The 20,331-nt window shown below is 56.1% G+C and overlaps 1 protein-coding gene across 8 annotated transcripts in view; it reads right to left on the bottom strand.

The window, feature by feature from the left end:
- The window catches only part of SEC16A (SEC16 homolog A, endoplasmic reticulum export factor), a 34,427-nt gene extending 14,359 nt beyond the window's left edge, over positions 1-20,068 (bottom strand). For 4 of the 8 annotated variants that reach the window (XM_024126198.3, XM_024126202.3, XM_028497645.2 and 1 more), the window contains exons 1-12: positions 19,627-19,761; positions 12,422-16,105; positions 10,334-10,473; positions 8,135-8,232; positions 6,045-6,171; positions 5,400-5,562; positions 5,103-5,277; positions 3,309-3,451; positions 2,620-2,681; positions 2,375-2,513; positions 1,718-1,954; positions 522-619 (exon numbers count right to left, since the gene is read on the bottom strand). In XM_024126198.3, coding sequence (XP_023981966.1) covers positions 522-619; positions 1,718-1,954; positions 2,375-2,513; positions 2,620-2,681; positions 3,309-3,451; positions 5,103-5,277; positions 5,400-5,562; positions 6,045-6,171; positions 8,135-8,232; positions 10,334-10,473; positions 12,422-16,036 — 4,997 coding nt within the window. In that variant the 5' untranslated portion in view covers positions 16,037-16,105; positions 19,627-19,761. Of the gene's footprint in view, positions 1-521; positions 620-1,717; positions 1,955-2,374; positions 2,514-2,619; positions 2,682-3,308; positions 3,452-5,102; positions 5,278-5,399; positions 5,563-6,044; positions 6,172-8,134; positions 8,233-10,333; positions 10,474-12,421; positions 16,106-19,626; positions 19,766-19,957 lie in introns of those variants that run through there. The other 4 variants (XM_024126199.3, XM_028497647.2, XM_024126200.3 and 1 more) reach the window with 4 other exon arrangements.
- Positions 20,069-20,331: the final 263 nt, after the last annotated feature.

The raw sequence follows: 20,331 nt of genomic DNA, 5'->3' as shown, positions 1-20,331 counted from the left end.
GAGTGGCCCCCGCTTGCCGCAACTAGAGAAAGCCCTCGCACAGAAACGAAGACCCAACACAGCAAAAATAAATAAATTAATAAACTCCTACCCACAACACCTAAAAAAAAAAAAAAAAAAAAAGGCTGTAAAAGATGCAGACGACGGAATTCACTGAGTTTTTTTTTTTTTTTTTTTTGGGGTCACACTGCGCGGCATGCGGGGTCTTAGTTCCCGGACCAGGGATTGAACCGGGGCCCCTGGCAGTGGAAGCGCACAGTCCTAGCCACTGGATTGCCAGGGGATTCCCCGCTGAGATTTTATAGAATTAAAAAGCCTGAAGTTAACAAAAAAAATTTAAATCCTTCAGCGACACAACCCGAGGAAGAGGGCCCAGCAAGCCCACAGCCATGGGTGGCAGACGGGACTCCCCAGCTTCCTCTGACAAGAGTATGGGGACCGAGGGCTTCCCAAAGCTGACGAGGCCCGGACCCCCGCCTGCAGGCACGCCCGGAGACAGTCCCCACGGCCGGACTCCTCACCTGGTCATGACTCTGGCGTGCGTCCGGCTGTCCATCTTGCTGGCAAGTAACAGGGCGTGACCCCACAAGCCGTTCTTCATCGCGGACTCTAAAGCATCCTGCAAAGCATTGAGAGGTTCTCTGAACACTGAGAACAACAGGAGCAACAGAACATGTGTCGTCACGCACGGTCAGGAAGGAGGAGAGGGCTCAACTGCAGATGAAAAAGCAAACGGATCAAAGGCTCCAACACACACGTTCCCAGTTCAAAAATGGAAGAGCGGGTGAGTTCCACCGTTTTCGCTAGCCGCGGAGTCCCTGCGGGAGGAGGTCTCCGGGTAGGTACCCCGCTTTCATCACCAGCACAGAGGACAAGCACGCCGTCAGAACCAGGGACGATGGAGAAGCAGCACCACCTTCTCCCACCTGTCATCTCCGCCACGAGAAAGGCCAGGGGGACGTGAACTCCCCAGGCCCTGAATGACCCCTGGGCCCTGAGGGCCTGTGCTCAGCACCAACAGGGCCTTAATTACTTCAGCCTCCCTGTATCCAAAATGATCTGGGCCACAACTCAGAAAACTTCTGACCAGGAAGCAGAAATGTTGCAACAGAGAAATGGTAATTAAAGGTAACAGATAAGAAGATTTCAATTAGCTGTAAACCGACCACATTAAGGTCATTTACTCACCAAATACGGGTTTCCTGAGTCTATCACGACATAAAAGTGCCACGAACTCTGGGCCCGCCAGACCCCCGCTGACAGAGCCCAGCAGGCGCTCCCACTGGGCACCCCCACGCCCGGCTGCACCACCAGGTGCCCCGCGGAGCAAACCCCGGGCGTGCCCCCAAGGCGCTCCCCACCTGGGCCCGGGCTGTGCCCGGCACCCACTCGCGGTGGCGCGGTGCGCTCACCCTAACTGCGTTGAGAACGTGCTGCCTCTGTGTCACGCACGTGTTTACCCCGAGACACGCTACACACAGCAGGAGTGCAGCCTGAGCTCAATCCACGTGTCTGTCAGATGACTAAAAACGGAACCTCCACGTCTCTGACACCAGCGGTACTGGAGAAGCCACTATTCGCACCTTCAGAGACATGACACACGAGGTGCCAGACAGTCTTTGCAGAACAAGACCCCGGCAGCACGTTCCGCTCTAGACGCTGGCGCCCCGAGAGCAGGCCCTGCCCCCCGCCCCGCGCCCGAGCTCGGGCCGCTCACCTTCTTCCGGCCGTAGAGCAGCAGCTCTCGGAACCGCTCCGTGTCTTTTTCAAGGGTGGTGGCGGCCTGACTGTCAGTGAGAAACGAGAGCTGGGCCTCCCCGGACTCCTCCTCCACTTGCTCCGCAGGCTCATGGGTGAAATCAATCAGGTTGGCCTCACTGGGCGACTTCCCAGGAAGCCACACGGTTCGGTGGTCTCGTAACAAGAGTTCCGCGATGTCTGTGCCCACCACGGTCTGCAAGGGGCAGCAGGGGCAGGAAGGGAGACAGGCTTAGCCACAAACAGCACCCTCCTGCAGGAGTGACAGGACAGCCCCGGTCCTGGTCAGGGGAGACCCAGAGAGGGCCTCCGCAGGCGAGCGACTCTGACCACCTCGGCGCAGAGCCGCCGCCGACTCGGCCGGGAGCGAGGCGGGCAGACCGCACGCACCGGACAGGCTGATGATGGGGAGCCCCAACCTCCCTTCACCCCAAACCACGCCCCCTGCCTGGCTCTCCCGCGTCCCCAAATCACTGCCGAGACACGCGTCCTGGGGGAGCGCCTGGACGGTACAGCCTGGTACAGAAACCCTGCCTAATCCTCCTCGGGGGTGCTGAGGACCCCCAGGACTAGAGGCCTACGAGAAGAGCACTTCTACAGGGAAGGAGACACATACCCCGTTCTGTCTGCACAACAGAACAATAAAGCTCCAAAGAAGACTTGCGGACTCTTTGTCAATTAAATTTTCGTTCTGTAAACATTTTGTAGCTTTGCTCTGTGCAAAATTAATAACATCCACTTTATGGGTGTCATCTCTGCAAAAAGAACACACACTCGGTGAACAGCAGCCACTGCATCTGCGAGGCCATGCTCGGCACCGCCAGCAGACAGGCACCACAGACGCTTTCATGGGGCACGTACTTGCCAAGAGGCCCCGGGAACGCCCGCATCTCCTCCTGCTCCGGCGTGTGTTGCAGCAAGGTCTGAGGTGGGGACAGAGAGAGAGCTGTTCACGGGGGCAGGCAGGTCAACGCCCGGCCTCGCTACATCGGCAGACAGAGTAACGGACGCCATCCTCAGGACGGCCTGTCCCTCCAAGTGGGGAGGCAAAGCCTCCATCACGGAGTACGGGCATCTTGTTCCACAACAGTGACTTTCAAACTTTGTTTAAGCAGTGAGACCCACCCCCCCAGACTCTTGAGGCAGGGCCTGGATACACGTGACGGAAGAGGCCTGCCAGGGCCCGGAGCAGGGTGCCCCGCACCAGCCCCCCAAGATCATGAGGCACCTCTGCCCGCTCTCCAGAATCACCAGTAAAATGAGCACGGACAGGGTCCTCACTCCAAAATCAGAAATTCAAATAAAGACAGAAAACGAACATACGAGAAAACCAAGTCTAACACAACACCCAGAGCAGATTCTTAAAATGCTGACTCCCGGGAGGAAAAAGATGATCAAGCAGAATTGCAACAATCTACAAATTGAAGAGTCACGGAAATAAGCATTTCCCAAGCTTGTTTTTTCAGACAAGGGCACACAAGTTGAAGATGAAAAACTGCAAAGCACGTGCGACCTGAAGGGCGACGCACAACTTCTCCCCGTGGAATTACCTCCATGCTGTGAATTTCAACCAATGCGGGCTGTCCTTCTGAAGGCAGATTTGGAATCACTTTGATGAGCTGACCCCCAGGACCAAACCTGGCACAGATATGAGGCACTGAGAATTTCTCAGGAGAAGTTGGTCTTGATGGAGCTACGTTTAAATAAAATGAGAAAGAAACAACCAGTATGTCACTTTTTTGTTTTGTTTAAAACACTTTAAAAAAAAATAGATTTATGTATTTATTTATCTTTGGCCGCGTAGGCCCTTCGTTGCTGCGCGCAGGCTTTCTCTAGTTGCGGCGCGCGGGGGCTACTCTTTGTTGCAGTGCACGGGCTTCTCACTGGGGTGGCTTCTCTTTGTTGCTGAGCACGGGGTCTAGGTGCGTGGGCTTCAGTAGTTGTGGCTCGCGGGCTCTAGAGCGCAGGCTCAGTAGCTGTGGCGCATGGTCTCAGCTGCTGCACGGCATGTGGGATCTTCCCGGACCAGGGCTCAAACCCGTGTCCCCTGCACTGGCAGGCGGATTCTTAACCACTGCGCCACCAGGGAAGCCTATGTCACTTTTTAATGCTTCTGAACTAAATCAATAGCTGAGATTTTCAAGATGCCCATGCAGCTGGCATCACAGATTATCAAGAAGAACTGACTTTCAACTGTAGTTAGTAACTGTTAAACATCCTATTAAAAAATAGAACTTAAACGTATGTCAGAAAAACATTCTAACCGTTAAAAGTGAGAATAGGGCTTCCCTGGTGGCGCAGTGGTTGAGAATCTGCCTGCCAATGCAGGGGACACGGGTTCGAGCCCCGGTCTGGGAGGATGCCACATGCCGCGGAGCAACTAAGCCCGTGAGCCACAACTACTGCGCCTGCGCGTCTGGAGCCTGCGCTCCACAATGGGAGAGGTCGTGACAGCGAGAGGCCCGCGCACCGCGATGAAGAGTGGCCCCCGCTCGCCCCAACTGGAGGAAGCCCTCGCACAGCAACGGAGACCCAACACGGCCAAAAATAAATAAATTAATTTAAAAAAAAAAAAAAGTGAGAATCCTCTCCTCTAAAACGAAAGCGCTCCTTTAAACCCACCAGGGTGCACTGTCTACAGAGAGCGGTGCTCGTGTCTCCTGCTCTCAGGCGGCCCCTCAGCCCCTGCGCCCTGAGCAGCCCTCACGGCCCCAACCTCAGACCACGAGCGTCAGGGGAGCAGCAAGGAAAACGGCCAAGAGTGAAACACCTCAAGCCGAACAGGACGTGAAGTTTGAAATCAAACAGCGCTTTAAGAAAGCCCATTATTTTATATTTTATACTGTCACGTCCTAGAGCTTCACATACTTGTGCAGTTTTCCAAGAAACAGCATTTGATCAAATATCTCAAAGGTGAATTGAGAACGTGGCCTGTGTGATAAGTGTGTGAACTGGAGTTTTTCAGGTTTCCCTCCAAGATCCATGTACCCGTGTGGTCGGCACTGGGGCTACACTGAGGCCCTGCCCAAGAACGTGGCAGGGGAGCCTGAGGTCAGAGCCACACTGAAGTGGACACGATGGACAGGCCGGGCAGCTCCCAAGCCTGTGAGCCGAAGTGCAGCCCGAGGGGCACCAGCAGCCCAGCGTGGCAAGTGCTGCCCCTCAGGACGGGCACGTGGTGGCACAGTGCCCTCGCTCGGCAGGGATGCCCGGGCCAGGCCACCGCCAACTCCCGTCCCGGTGACGGTCAGTCCCTCTTTCCCGTCCCAGGCTCGGGACGCCGCCCCAAGGTGCGCTCGGCCTCCCCCTGCCCCCGCGGGCCCGCGGGGCCTCGCCACACACACCTTGCTCCACGGAGGGCCAGCCGGCCTCGGCAGGGTAGCCGTACTCCGGGAAGCCCGGGGTGCCGTGGAAATCGCCGCCGTAGGGGCCGTAGGCGTAATCGCTGTGGAAGGAGCCCGGCGGAGGGGGCGCCTCGTAGGGCCCAGCAGTCACGTTGCGACCTCTGTACACCTGACTCTTAGAAAGCAAAGGGCAAACGGGTGAAGTCTCTTTGCCACGCCTGCGGCGGGACCCCAGGCGGCCGCCAGCACCCTGGGGCGGGGCCCGGCCCCCCCACCCCCGGCCGGCCGCCCGCCCACCTGGTGGGAGTGGGAGCTGAAACTGCTGTGCAGGCTCCGCGCTGAGTGCTCGCTCCGCCGGTCCACCTCCTCCCCGTAAGGGTCCCTGTGCGGCTCAGGCTCGTCGTCAAAACTCCCGGTGAAGCGGGGGTCGTACCTCCAGGGGTCGTCGTATTTCTCGGGCCTGGGGGAGCAGCGGGGCAGAGGCCGGGGCTCAGGGAGAGGGCCTCCAGGGCCTATGCTCACGTGCCACATGGCGATGGGCCCTCCAGGTCCCCGCCGCCCCGAGTCCTGATCCTAAGGACAGCGCTCGTCAGAGCCCACCCTCGAGTGGAGTCGCTGCAGCCCAAGGCCAAGTGCAGACCCCGCCTTAGGGTCAGAGAGGCAGGCGGGGGGTCCGTCTGAGGTGGTCACCCCTCTCACGGACCCGAGAAGGGGAGGGTGAACTGACTCGCGGCGCTGGTTCTGGGGCCAGTTCTCCTCCAAGAGCCCAAAGAAGGAACCACTGGGAGGGCCAGTTCATCCTCCTCCTCCCCACAGTGGCCACTCCCCGGGAAGCCAGACACAACTGTAGCCGTCGAGCGAATCACAAAGACCCGAGGGCACAGACGCGGAAGCACAGCTGACTCACGACCCACCCTCCTTATCAAAATCTATTCTACCAACCTGTCCCCATAAGCATAGCTTTCCTTCCTATACGGATCGTACTCGGCATCATACCAACACCTCCGGTCATAGGTGCGGGGGTCCCTGGACCGAGAACCATAGTGGTACCGATCCCAGTGACCTGGATCTGCAGGCGAGAGATTAATGGGTCAGTACAATGTGCAAAAGACACCCCTCTGGCCGTCACAAAACCAGGCCACCCCAGGACTGAAGAATGGTTTCAGCCTCAGAGAGCAACCAAACTTTCCTCCCGAAAATCGGCGTGACCCCAGGGAATGTTAACTGAGACACCAGAGGACCCGGCCGTGTCTTGCCTGCACTGTGATACCTAACGGCCACTGACAGTTTTTCTCTCAACACACGTGATTAAAAAGAAAAAAAAGATTTTTTTTATTCCTATCTCTTTTCCCTAATGTGATCCAAAGAGCTTTAGGAAATACTCTCAACGGATAAACAACAAGGTCTTACTGTAGAGCACAGGGAACCATATCCAGTCTCCTGGGATAAACCATAATGGAAAAGAATATGAAAACAGAATGTATATGTGTGCATAACTGAGTCACTTTGCTGTACAGCAGAGATTAGCACAACCTTGTAAAACAACTCTACTTGAATAAAAATAAACAAAATTTTAAAAATACTCTCAAAACTAGATTACTTTTAAAAAGCACATCAAGGGACTTCCCTGGTGGCGCAGCGGTTAAGAATCCGCCTGCCAGTGCAGGGGACACGGGTTCGAGCCCTGGTCCGGGAAGACCCCACATGCCGCGGAGCAACTAAGCCCGTACACCACAACTACTGAGGCTGTGCTCTAGAGCCCGCGAGCCACAACTACTGAAGCCCGTGCGCCACAACTACTGAGCCCGCACGCTGCAACTAATGAAGCCCACGCGTCGCAACTACTGAAGCCCACGCGCCTAGAGCCCACGCTCCGCAACGAGAAGCCCGCGCACCGCAACGAAGAGTAGCGCCTGCTCTCTGCGACTAGAGAAAGCCCACGTGCAGCAAGGAAGACCCAATGCAGCCAAAAATAAATAAAAATTAACGAGCCCTGGTCCGGGAAGACCCCACATGCCGCGGAGCAACTAAGCCCGTACACCACAACTACTGAGGCTGTGCTCTAGAGCCCGCGAGCCACAACTACTGAAGCCCGTGCGCCACAACTACTGAGCCCGCACGCTGCAACTAATGAAGCCCACGCGTCGCAACTACTGAAGCCCACGCGCCTAGAGCCCACGCTCCGCAACGAGAAGCCCGCGCACCGCAACGAAGAGTAGCGCCTGCTCACCACAACGAGGAGTAGCCCCCCCCACCCCCCCCCACCCCCCACCCCCCCGCTCACCGCAACTAGAGAAAGCCCGCGGGCAACAACAAAGACCCAACGCAGCCAAAGATAAATAAATAAAGCAAACGCAGGAAATTTAAAAAAGCATATTAACATTATAAGCAAACCAGATACACCACTTTGAGCAAGCATATGCAGAATTATGTGTGAAGCAGTGCAAATACAAAAGTGGAGGAAGAGCCCCGGGGGACGCAGAAGCGGGTAGCCACGTCGGGACAGTGAGGGCCACAGCCAGGCAGGGGGACCAGCAGGGCGGCTCAGGGGATGCATGCCAAGACGCACACACTGTCAGACAGCGGTGGCACCCAGAACGTCCTGTGTCTGTCTGCCCCGTGTGACGCGGGGGCTCTGGCCACATGTGGAGCACGTCACACGTGGCCACTGCAGTGGGCAGCCGGTCCCTCATTTTACTGACTTTAATCAATATAAAGCCAGCCACGTATGGACAAGTCACATATTCTATAACTACTGATCATTATGCTTTGCTGGAAAATCAAAGAAAGCTACTAATACGATACAGACACAATGTTACAATTAAGATATAATTTCTTAATGAAAAATAGCCATATAATTATTTCTAGACGCAGACTACTTTCAATTACTTTGGCTCTTCGCTAGGATTGCGAGACTTCTACAAGGGAAGGTTTCCTAAGAAATGCCACCGCGTGCCGCTCTGCACCCGGCTGCACGAACGGCCTGAACATGCATCTGCCGGCCGCCAACCGATGAAAGCGCCTGAACACACCTGCGTAGTCGCACCGGCTGGGGTAATAACTTGCACAGTAGTCACTCTGACTGCTCCATCCACTTCCGGAATTATAGTAACCTTCAGGATACCCTTGCCTGAAAAAACACACAGTGCTGTTAAAAAACAAGTTACCTATTTCTTAAAGTGGGACACAAATTACACCCAGAGCAACAGGCATTCATTCATCAGAGCACCGTGGTTGTGAAAAAATTCTAATCAGGAGATCTGAACCAGTAACAATGATAAGATTACAGGATTCCCTACCATACAGCAAATTAAAATTTATCTGTTGAAATAACTATTTAGGTGCTGTTCAGCATAAAAGAACTAACCCTTCTCGCGTGCTCAGTGCTGCATGCTATAAAGCCAATGCTTAAAAGCAGGGTCTCACGTTTCTGACATCATGCTTAGCAAAAGCAAAAAGCACCGAGCTATCAAAACCAAGCTAGCGCCGACCGTAACACCCTCTACACAGACCACAACCCGTGTCCTGAGTGGGGACAAGGGCCCTCGCACCCTTCCAGCTGGTTGCCCGGGGCTCCCGACACGGGTCCGACCGAGGCTGGCTTCGTGGGCCCGGCTGTGCGGCCGAGCCCAAGCAGGACAGGCAGGTGTCGCCGTCCCGGGCAGCAAGGTTCCTGGAAGGACTTGAGGGCATTTTCGATTTCTAAACTGTGACTCCGTGTACCCCTGGGGAATGGCTCACTCCTGGGGGTGCAGCTGCCCCTGAGGAATGTCCGCCGCCTCCCCCACCTGCCACAGGGACAGCACCCGCTGGGCGGGGGCCCTGGGGGGAGCACTCCAGTGCACCACCTGCACCCACCACCGGGGGGCTCCAGAAAGGTGACCCGACCAAGGGCAGAGCCAGAGCACGCCCACCCCGCGGCCCTCTCCAGCCCCGGTCACCCGTCAGGAAAGACTCCACCGCAGAGACCCACGGCTCATTCTCCCCTCCTGCCGGGATGTGGCCACACCAGGCACAAGCACAACACACTGATGCCCAGCACCACCACGCAGGCCTGCACACACGTGTGCACACAGGCACACGGCAGGAGGGGGAGGGGCCGCTCTCCCTCCACGAGTGAGCGGTGAGGACGTGGCGACAGACCCCTGCCAGGTAACCTGGCCCGGCCTGCAGGCGACAAGGGGCAGAGCAGGGTGCGCCCCGGTCCCTGCCTCCACCCTCCCTTGCCTCTCAGGGCTTCTAGAAAACACCTGCCCGCTGCTCTCCCCGAATCAGAACGCCCACTGGGACTCCAGTCTCACCTCCCAGAGCGCCGGGCCCAGCGGCTCAGCGCGTCCCTCCCAGCGACGGAGGGGGGCCAGCTGGACGGGCCGGCTCACAGAGGCAGGGCCTCGTCTCCAGGCGAGCTACTGAAGACGCGGGAAGCAGCGAAAGCGGCCCCGATTTTGAGAGGTGGCGCGTGGACACAGTCTTCCCCCGCGCCCAGACTCTATTACAAGCTGAAGGAGCCTTGCACCCTCATGGCAAACCCGGCCCGGCGAGACGAGGGCCCGGGGCGCGGGAGGAGCCACGGTGGGCGGGCTCTGCGGCCCCACGCTTCCTTCCGAGCCCCCGACGCCCCTGGGGGGAGGACGGTGGCCCGCCTAAGCTTTTTACTCAGCTGAAGGCACGATGCCAAGGCTCTCTCGAAATGCCTCATCTGTGATCGCAAAACCGAGAGGAGCTCTGTCAGGGGAGAGAGAAGCGGGAGGGAGCGGCTGGGGGCCTCGCGGCCCGGGAGACAGTGCCGGGGAGGGAGCCCGGGCTTGCAGCGGCCGCTGCCAATGGGCCACTCCGTGTTCCGGCCCGCGCCTGCCTGGCCCGGGAGTCAGGGCACCCCGTCACCAGAGGCGGCGAAGGACCTGCACGGGGGAAAAGCTGCCTTGGCACCCGCGGAGCCGTGTGCGCCCCTCGGCGATGGGACCGCTGCCCGGGCCGGGAGGAACCCCGCACGAGGGCAGGGGTGGCTTCCTGGTGGCCCTGCACAGGGTCGGGTCTGACCAAAGGCCATCTGACGACAGTCTGTGACTGCGCAGCAGCGCACTTAGTTCGATTTAAAAATGCATCCTATAACCTGTCCACACCCACAAAACGTAAACACACGTCAAACAGGTCTGTATGATACTTTACAAACACGGTCTTTTTCACATCACTAAGTTACTACCACAGCCGGCAACACAAACGTCAATCACCTGGCAGCTGGCCGGTCCGAGCAGTGACTCGCCCGGGAGCTGGGCCGCTCGAGCTCGGGGTAGCGGTAGCTCTCTGCGAAGGCAGCGGCTGCACCATCGTAGGGCCTGTATCTGGGCTCACAGAGGCCGTAGATGTCCTGCTGAAAGAAGGATGCCTCCATTAGATGCCAAGAGCCAACTCATCACGCAACCGGCACGAGTTCTCACGGTACAGGCGGTGCTCTCTAGATGAGCCCCAGACGCGGGGCTTCCTTCATGCGGAACAATAAAATAAAAATGAAATCCACGGCCACATTCCTATGACAGACTGCCCTGGCCCGGCTCCGGAGACGGCCCACCATCAGCGGGCCACGCCCGGGTCCTGCGGTGACTCGTGAGGACTCCCTGTTATCCGCTTCCCGAGGTCTCACTTGCGTAGGTGCCACGACCCCACAAGCTCAGGTCCCGTTTCAGACGCCATCTCAGGAAAGCAAAAGAACAAGGGTCCACCGGAACGGGTCCTGAAGCCACAGGCAGCCTCAAAAGGAGTATCATATTCTATCCTTACGAGGCTTTCAGCCCCATTACAGACCGATGAACACCCATGGCTCTGAGGCCACGTCGGGACTTGAAGTAGAGACGAGGTGACGCAGGCACGGGCCAGAATCAGTCCTTCCTGACTCAGCCTGATGCTCCACCATCACCCAGCAGAGGACGAGAAATCACGTAAAATGGACTTGTTCTTAACCACTACTGGAATCTGCAGCGACACAGAGACAAGGCAGAAGGAAGTGGGCTCCCACAGAAGTGATGCTGGGTGCCGGCTGGGACTCTGGGATGCAGACGCAGCTGCTGGACAAGGGCCCAGAGCAGGTATGCGGCCCCTCCATGCACTGCCGGGCCTTCCTGGGCTCTGGGCACAGCGTAATTTCCTTCTATGGGGTTCCTTCTGGATCTAGGATTCCCAGGTCTCAGGGGTTAGGTGTGTACCTGTTCCCACATGTGCAAAGATGCCCAAAGCCCGCGAGGCAGCCCCATCACCGGGGCAGCCCTGCCCCCTCAGCCTCTTCTGACTGCAGGGCCTCCAGCGTGGTGCCTGCCCCCACGTCAGACAGTGGACTTCAAACTTCTGGTCCACAACCCTGCTGCCTCCGCTGCCCATGGGTGATGCTGGCCAGGACGAGAGATGCTGAGAAGCAGACAGTAATCAAACGTGTGTCCACCTGGATCACTTTTTCACACCAAGGCAGGATTAAACAGAACTTAAACGACATTTGTGGGCCTGCATCAGTGTGAAAAGAGGCAAGAATCTTCTGGGTAGCACAGTGGGGCCCCTTGCTCTGCTGCTGCTATCACAACGTACCTGAAAGAAGCTTATGGAATTACACCACTTTTTTTTTTTTTTGCGGTACGCGGGCCTCTCACCGCTGCGGCCTCTCCCGTTGCGGAGCACAGGCTCCGGACGCGCAGGCTCAGCGGCCATGGCTCACGGGCCCAGCCACCCCGCGGCACGTGGGATCCTCCCGGACCGGGGCACGAACCCGCGTCCCCTGCATCGGCAGGCGGACTCTCAACCACTGCGCCACCAGGGAGGCCCCAATTACACCACTCTTAGCTGTTTCATTTGGATTACATTCCAAACCTAACTTTTTTCCCTAAATAATTTCATTCTGAAGGAGGCATTTGAAAGACTAGAGTTTTCCTGTTGCTTCTTAGGTAGGTTTTGGGGTCAAAACCACAAAGAAGCTTCAAGAGGCTATTCCAGTTTCCCAAACTGTGCAACCAAGAACCCTGGGTCTGCGGAAAGCCAATAGGCAGGACAGGAAACAAAGGTCCTTTCTGTCACGTAAGCTGGGATGTGCTGTGCTAAACAAAAATGAAGCAGGTATTCTACCCAACTCAATGTGCTAATGCACGGTGTGGACTTCCAAGAGAAAGGCCGTGCTCAGCAGAACAAGCTGTGACCAGGGAGCACTCCTCTCATGAAGCAGCGCATGACAGCTGACCACAGGTCACCTCAGAACTGACCAACAGAACCCCGACAAGGCACATGATGTGAGAAAGAAACCACTGGTCAGTGGGCTCAACAGTCCACAAGCTCGACCCTACCTGGTAATAGTGGGGGACGGTGCCAGGATCCGGCGGGTATGGTGAGGGGTACGGGGGCTGGTAGCCATCGTACAGGGACCCGTAATAGTAGTAGGACGCCAAGTCTGGAGGCGGCGGCTGCAGCCACTGCTGGTCAGACCGCGTGGCCGCCTGGCTTGAGCTGGTAGATGCGACGGACACGCTGGAGGACCGAGGTGGTCGAGGCAGCAGCTGCTGCTGGCCCATGTCAGCTGGAGCCGGACTTGCAGACGGATGGGTTGGGCTGGGGGGCTGTCCTTGCACTGGTGGACCTCCTGGGTTTGAAGGCTCTGGAAGTGCTGCTTTGGGCCCCTGGGGAGGGGGAGGGGGAGGGGGAGGGGCCGGCTCCTGCTGGGCTCTCTCTGGGCCATGCTGGTCCTGAGCATCTTTCGTCACCTGTTGGTAGAAACGGTCTGGGGTATGTGCCCCAGGCCCACACGGTCTGTGACTGGAGATGGTTTGCTGACAAGAAGCTGGGCTATCAGCCTGGGCCGGGCTATACATTCCTACGGGGTTTTCCAAAGTCCGACTGAATGAGAAGTCTAGGGCTCCCGAAGCTTCATCCCGACTGCTGGACAGATGTGCCTTATTACTGTCAGGTTCTGAGGTATTGTTCGCAGGCGGAACTAACATCACGCCTGTGCTTACAGCAGGACTGGTAACTAACTCAGGAAGAATGCTCTCTGCATTATGAATCTTTTGACTTTCCGGAAGCAAGTTCTTCGGAACTGGATGAGACGGTGGTTGAACCAGCAAATTAGCAGGTTGACTAGAAACCATTTCCGAGGTACCACAAACTTGTGGGAAATTACTCTGGGCAAGATGGTTAGGCAGAGGCGAGCAGATGAGAGCGCCAGCTGGAGTCCCAGACAAAAGAGCGTTTTCTCCAGAATCACCCCCAGCAGCCTGGCTGCTTACTGTGGGCTTATCTCCCACCCAAGAATCTCTCCAGGACTGATTCTTCTCATTAGGATTCAATGAGGACACAGAAAAATTAACCGGCTGAGCCAAATTATAGCTTTGATCAGGCTGGGCGATCAAGACTGGCTGATTCTGCAAAGACTCGGTGGGTGGGGAGGACAGCAGACTGGCATAACCAGGACCTGCCTGGGACGGGAGGGCCTCCTCTTCGCCCATTTGGGGAGGATTCTCGAGATTCTCGGAAGCACCAATGCCGTCCCCGCTCTGCACGGTGGGGCCGGGGCCCGGCTGCTGGGACTGCTGGCCGCACAGCCCCTCGTCTGGAGGCTGGATCACTTCAGAGGGCTGAGGTTTCGCGGGCACGTGAAGTACGGGAGCAGCTGGGGCTAGGAGGACATTGCCTCCAAAATCCGGCAGCTCGTTCTGCGCCCACAAAGTCGTGGCTGGGCTCTCACACTTCACAGCCCCCTGCGCCCTGGTCAAGGGCCTCTTCTCAGGCGTGGGGAGCACAGCTTCCAAGGGCGGCCCCGCGGCGTGCGGAAGCCCGGGACTGGCCTCCGTGGGTGTGGTGAGAGGTGGAGCACAGAGCCGGGGCAGGAAGAGGGTCTCCATGTTGTCGGGGGGCTGCTCCAGGTTGCCAGGGGAGGCGTCGGGCGCGGCAGAGGCTGCTCTGCGCTGCTTCTGGTGGGCGCTGGGGCCCCTCACCTCGCCCACCACGTTGGCGCGGTCTGCCTCGACTGGTTTTACTCCAGCGAAGTGCGATTTCACTGGTTCAAAAGAACTATTTGCACTCGTCTGAAATATTCCCATAGGCTTTGGGGGGCCCGGGGCCGAGGGCTGGGGCAGGCTGCCGCGGTAGTTCTGGCTCACGGTGCTCTTGTCTGTCCCGCCTCCCACAGGAGAAGAGTCGATCTGCTTAAAAAACCTCCCCGCAGCCTCATCTTCAGGTTTTCCAACCTCCTGCTGAATGAACGTGCCCCCCGAGTCGTGGGGCCTGGCTGCACTGGGAAGACCCCGATGGCTCTGGCTGCTGTAACTGGAAGACACGCTCTCAGAACGCGCAGCGTGCGCCGTCGTATCTGGGGCCTCGAGATTAGGGGCCCCGCCTCCAGCGTGGCCCACGGCACTGAGCCTGGGGACAGCCGGCCCGGGAAGGGGCCCGTATCTGAGCTGAGCGCTTGGGGGGGAAGGGTCTGCACTTAGGGGCTCACTTGGCAGAACTTCCTGGTTCTGAATGAACTCTAAGTTCTCGACGTTCTCATACTGCAGGCCGCCAGCACCGTGAGCCCCCGCACGTGCCACGTCACCCCACGTGTCAACAGCGGCAGCGTTCGTAGTTGCTTTGTCGTGCCGGATGCCTGCAGACTGAGAAAAGTAAGTCTGCGGGTCTCCTCCCTGCTGCGTGGGCTCGCTGCTGGAACCTCTGAGAAAGGCCTGATAAACGCCTCCTGCCCCCATGTGTGCAGGAGGCTGGCCGAGGCCCGGGCCGGGGGAGAAACCATCAAAGTCAGACTGACCGGCAGAGACTGCTTTTTCAGATGTGAGGTTCTCTTCGTTCTCTGTCTCTCCTCCTTTGAAAAACATGGAGAGCGCCCCCGAGCCCGCTTCCGGCAGGGTCCAGCTGCTCCCGGCAGCCAGGGGGTCATGCGAGTGGCTTTCTGGGCTGCTTCCCTGAGCGAGGGGGTTGACGAGAGCCAGGTCTGACAACTGCTCTCTATTCACTCCTGGACTCAACCTGAACTCCTGGCCCGCCCGAGCGTTCCCAACTCTGGAATTCTGCCTGAATGCATTTTCTGGATCAAAGCTATTTGCTGAGTGGTTTCCACTTTGCAGGTAGACTGCCTCATTTCTCCCGTCGCTGGCCGAGGGTCCCGGTAAAGACACCAGGGGGCCGTGTTGCTCGTGGCCAGGACCCTGACGCAGGTTGGACGGAGCGGGAAAGTGGGTGGCGCTGGAGGCGTGGCACACCGTGTTCTGCACAGGTCCCTCTGGGCAGGGCCGGTAATGCTGCCCCGAGGGCTGCGGGCCTCCCTGCACCGGCCCCCACTGCCCGGGCGTTTGCTGACGAGGCTGAGGGAGGAAAGGGGGCGCTGCTGATGTCGCGGTGCCGTCGTGCAGGCTCGGCCTGCTCAGGGGTCTGTCGGGCCGTGGCGTGTTCGCCTGTGGATGGCCCACACGACAGCTGTCAGGACCCACTCCTGGAATGTACTGAGGAGGGTACGGCGGGGTCTGAGCTTCAGGCTCCGGGCCGGGAGCGACCTCGACTCTCCTGTTCACCTCGGGCCCAGGCGGTGCCGAGGGGCTCAGCACGCCGGGAAATGGGCTGGCATCTGACATGGGCTGCGGCAGAGGCTCGCAGGGTCCTCGGGAGCTATCCCCAGCATTTGCGTGTGGCCCAGGCAGACCAGCACGCTGAAGAGACAGTGGTGGGGCTGAGCCTTGCACAACGGGTGGGCTACTTTTAGACGAACTGCCCAATGATGTATTTTGGAGCGCCTGTCTACTAAAAGCAAACGGGTCCGTCACCGGCTGCAGTGGGCAGGTTATGGGGGCCACTGGTGCATTACTATTGGCCTGTCTCCTATACGGGCTGTTGGACCAGAACATGCTCTGAGGACTCCCGGACGGAGGCGGCCGGACCACACCAGACGCGACAGCCTGGGGTGGAGGTTGCATGATCGAGCTCCTGCACAATGAGATGCTGCTTACAGAAAGAAGCAGGAGAGAGGTATTCCTTACTTTGAACTGAAAAAGAAAAAGAAAAAGAATTAATACATAAAATCCGTGTATTCAAAGTACTGGCTGCAATCAGGAAAACTAAAAAAGGAGAAAAACGCTGAAAACAATTTTGCTTCATGCAGTCCTGAGGGATACACCTCTCCTGCCTCCACCCCCGTGAGAACTGTTGTCCTGGGCAGCTCGGGAGGGAGGACCCGGGGTGACAGCACGGCCGGGAGGCAGAAGCTGGCTGTGCCTGGGCCAGCCGAGTGCCTTGAGACGACTCGCTGCCCTTCGCCGAGATTCAGTTACGTACACCAGCTACGCACCCACGGGCAACGCCCACCGCCTCCACGACGCCCTCAGCAAGCTGGCAGGGACCAAGCAGAAGCTAATGCCAGTCACCAGGTACGCAGTCCCTCCACATTTTCCTGTAAATTATCGCAGACCAAGAAAAAGCCAACTCCTCTATTCAGACTGCATGTCATACTTTTCATACAGGTTAATTCTAAATCTTGAAAGGAAAACAAAAGTTAACAATTTGCTCCTCTGTTTTCTGTAATTAAAGAACATTACAGAGTAATATAAGCTGCAAAATACACATCTAAAATACATTCACCTAAAATGCCTTTTATCCCACCCTGTAAAAGGTCTCATTTTCTGCACCATGACTGGTTGCACACCCCTAGCAAAACAAGCTGCCTCTGATAACTGGGGTTGTAACAACTATGCCTGGAATGAAAACCCCAAGGAATCTTTAAAGCCGCTTTAAAACTGACTGACTTGATTCAAAACTTGTCGATAATAGGCAGAGGGCTCATAAAGCCCTTAGAGAAAACAAGGGGGTAGAAATCCTCTTTAGAGCGTTTTTTGTTGTTGTTTGTGTTTTACCAAAACACACTAAGTATGATCTTGAACAGCTGACCTGCACTTGGCCTCTTTATAAAGTCCTCCTCTGTATGTCAGTCCTTCTCCGCAGAACCACCTTCACAAACAGATTAAGTGGAGCCCATCACAGAAAAATGTCAACAACAAAGGAAGAAATGATAGGACTCCTGAGTTTAACCCACACATTTCTGCAGGTGTCCAATGTTTTTGTCCTTGGGAATCTTTCTGATACTCAGACAAAAGAAAAAGTGCATAAACGTATATTGAGTGAAGTTATTTACAAATGAAAGTTCCTCTCGCAATCTGAAAACGAGTCCTGTGACTCCATTACTATTACTGCCCGCGCACACTCTCGTCCCAGGCCAACAGGGAACCCTCTCTGACAGACAAGCACTTTGAAACTCACTCAAAATTAATGGAATTAAATATATGAGGAACAGCATCAGAGACTTCATTTGGTTCTAAGCTGTCATTTTAAAACAAAGAACGCTTACGGTTCAGCTGTATATGGAGTAAGGGGAGGACAAACAGAGCCTCTCCCTCTTATCTGTGAAACAGGCATCTTACAGGACATGACATCCTCCTTGTAAGGAGACCCTCAACCACACCAAGCAGCACACATTAAGAAAAAAAGAACACACACACACACACACACACACACACACACAGAGAACAGGTCCAGAGGATTTATTCCACAGGTGTCACTGTGAGGGACAGACTGGGCGCCAGCTGAGTGGCTCAGCCACAACCACTGCTCCTTCTGTGACCCAATTTCTTCACCTATAAAGTGAGAACTGAAATGATGGTTTCAAAGTCCCTTCTGGGTTTAATCTTATGAAATTCTATTCACAGTGGATTCTGGGAGGCCTAAATCCCTATGGCTGCTTAATAGGGAAATCTTATCAGAATCTAAATTTCACATAACATTTATACTTAAGATGTTTTCCTTGCAGAAACTTCCTTAAAATTATTTTCTCAACTCCTGGACCAAGAACCGTTTTATAAGCGAACACTATCACTTCCCTACAAAGTAGCTTCCCCTTCTCTCCCTGACAACTGAGAGCTATTTAGCAATATACCAATTTCATTTGGAACAATCTTCTGACTTGAACATTATTCTTCTGATCTTTTTTAATATTCACCAGCAAAAAACAATGCAAGGGCATATCATTTATCTTTTGACTATAGAGAATTTTACTCTGTCCAGTAAGTCATCTGTAGCCTCAAGTCACCTAACTTTAAAAAAAGCAGACTGCTTCAAAGAAACCAGCTGATCTTCCTAAAGATGCATTATTCATAACCCCAGCTCTTCAATTAAGCTGCCTTGGATCTATGTGAAATAAATACAAACTGTTTCAAAATAAATTCCTGGCTACTGAACTGAGATACTGAAAGCACACTCATCTCCTGCCAGGGCCATCGCCTCAAGCGTAAGTGTGTAAACCAACCGGAGTGTCAGGAAGCACCTGGGAGACTATGCCCTGCCCACAATCTCCCTCACGGCAACTGCTAAGCGACGTACCCATCAGACTAGGGGACACCGGACACAAAGACAGCACAGACTCCAACTTTTCTAAGTACAGAATCATACACATTTAGATGTTAAAGAAGGGAGTGTCTAAACACTGCAAAAAATGACAAGGAGCAAATAGGACACTCGGAAAAGATGTTTACAGAAGCAAGAAGGAACCACATTAAAATCTGCACACCTACTCTGGAGAAAACTTTCCGTACAATTCTGAGACTTACTGCAGTAACTGCTATTAAGGGTGTATGAGTCACAATGAACAATAAAGAATTGATTTTTTTTTTGGCTCTTGCTGTATCTTTCTAAGATAACACCTGGAACCCTAAGAAAGGTTACGGGGAAAAAAACTGCAGGGAGGCAGGCTGTGCTGAAACTTGCAAAAGTATCAACCTAGGAACAACTGTCTGCGACTCAGTGTGCTTCTTGCCATATCCGGGGATGGGAAATACCTCTCTGGTTAACGTCTGCATAATATGTATTTAAAACAAAATCTTAATAAGCAACTCACAATCTCCAAACCATTTAAAACTTTTCAGGTAAAGCAGCAACAACTGATTTTAAACGGCTGTGTCATGTCCAGACGCTCTACTGTAATACTTTCTTCACAAAAAGGGCAGGCTGGTTTACACATTCCTCTGCCCCTTGATATAAAACACAGCGCTCGACCTCGGTTGCAAAATCTTGGTCACCTCGCCCCATTACCAATAGACGCAACAAGGCTGTTCCTTGGTTCAAATGTCAATCTACCTCATCGCCCGCACGGCTCAGTAGAAACCTTTCAACCAATGAACACGAAACTTCAGAACCTTCGAAGCAAAGGGCAAGCTAAACTGTTAAAAAAAATTTCCTAAATGCTTCTACTCCTTAGAAAGTTGCAGATCTGGCTTTTCTTCCAGCCTTTCCAACACAACCCCACACTGAGGCCACCACGGCTGGTGTCCACTCAGCTAACCCGACAGCCCGTGCAGGTGGAGGCCACGTCGGCCTGAGCGGGCAGGTAACCAAGGGGTCTGCCCGACCCTCCCAGCCCGCAGGCCCCCGCCCGACCCCCGGCGGCTCCCAGGAGACGCGCCGTCCGCTCCGGACTGGGCCCGGCCCGGCCGCCTCCCTCCGCCCAGACCCCGGCCCTCACCTGCGCGCCGCAGGGCGGCCCAGGCCCACTCCGGCTACCGCCCGGCCCCTCCGCGACCCCCGGCTCCCGCCCCTCACGAGCCGCGAGCGGAGCACGGCGCGGCGGTTGCGACAAGCGCAGACACGGAAGCCGCAGCAGCCATCTTGGCACATCCGGCTCCGGTCCCCGCGGCCACCGCGCCGCCGACGTGTCCGGCAGCGACGTCAGCGCGCGCCACGCCCCTCGCAGGGGCCCTCGTGACACTCCGCCTCGCCCCCGGCCCCGCCCCCGCCGCATCCCGTCTTTCACCGCCCATCCATCGGCCCCGCCCCTCGCCCACCTGCCAGCCCACCTGCCCGGTCGGTCGCGCGAGGACCTCCCTGGGACGTTGTTCGGATTATGCCGGCTCTTTCTCCCCGTCTCTTCTGACTTAGGATGTGAGAAGAGTCGGGATTCTTCAAGAAGACCCAAGGGAAGAATCAGTCTTGAACGAGTGATGCCAGCAGGTGCACCGACCGAGAACGGCTACCCGGCTGAGCCGAGAACCCGAGCAGCACCCTGGCGCAGGCGCGTTCCTCCCATTCTGCCGTTGGACTCTCGAAGCCTGGGAAACGGGCGAAAGACGACCGCGCATGCGCCGGTCGCTCCTGCGGACTGCGCGTGCGCGCCTCGCGGCGGCCCGCGAATTACCTAGGTATGGCCACTGAAGGCTCCAGGTTCCAGTTC

Source organism: Physeter macrocephalus, chromosome 13 (assembly GCF_002837175.3).
Source record: "Physeter macrocephalus isolate SW-GA chromosome 13, ASM283717v5, whole genome shotgun sequence".
Lineage (NCBI taxonomy): Eukaryota > Metazoa > Chordata > Mammalia > Artiodactyla > Physeteridae > Physeter > Physeter macrocephalus.
Note: the sequence above shows the minus strand (reverse complement) of the source record. Positions and strands in the feature narration are given on the sequence as shown.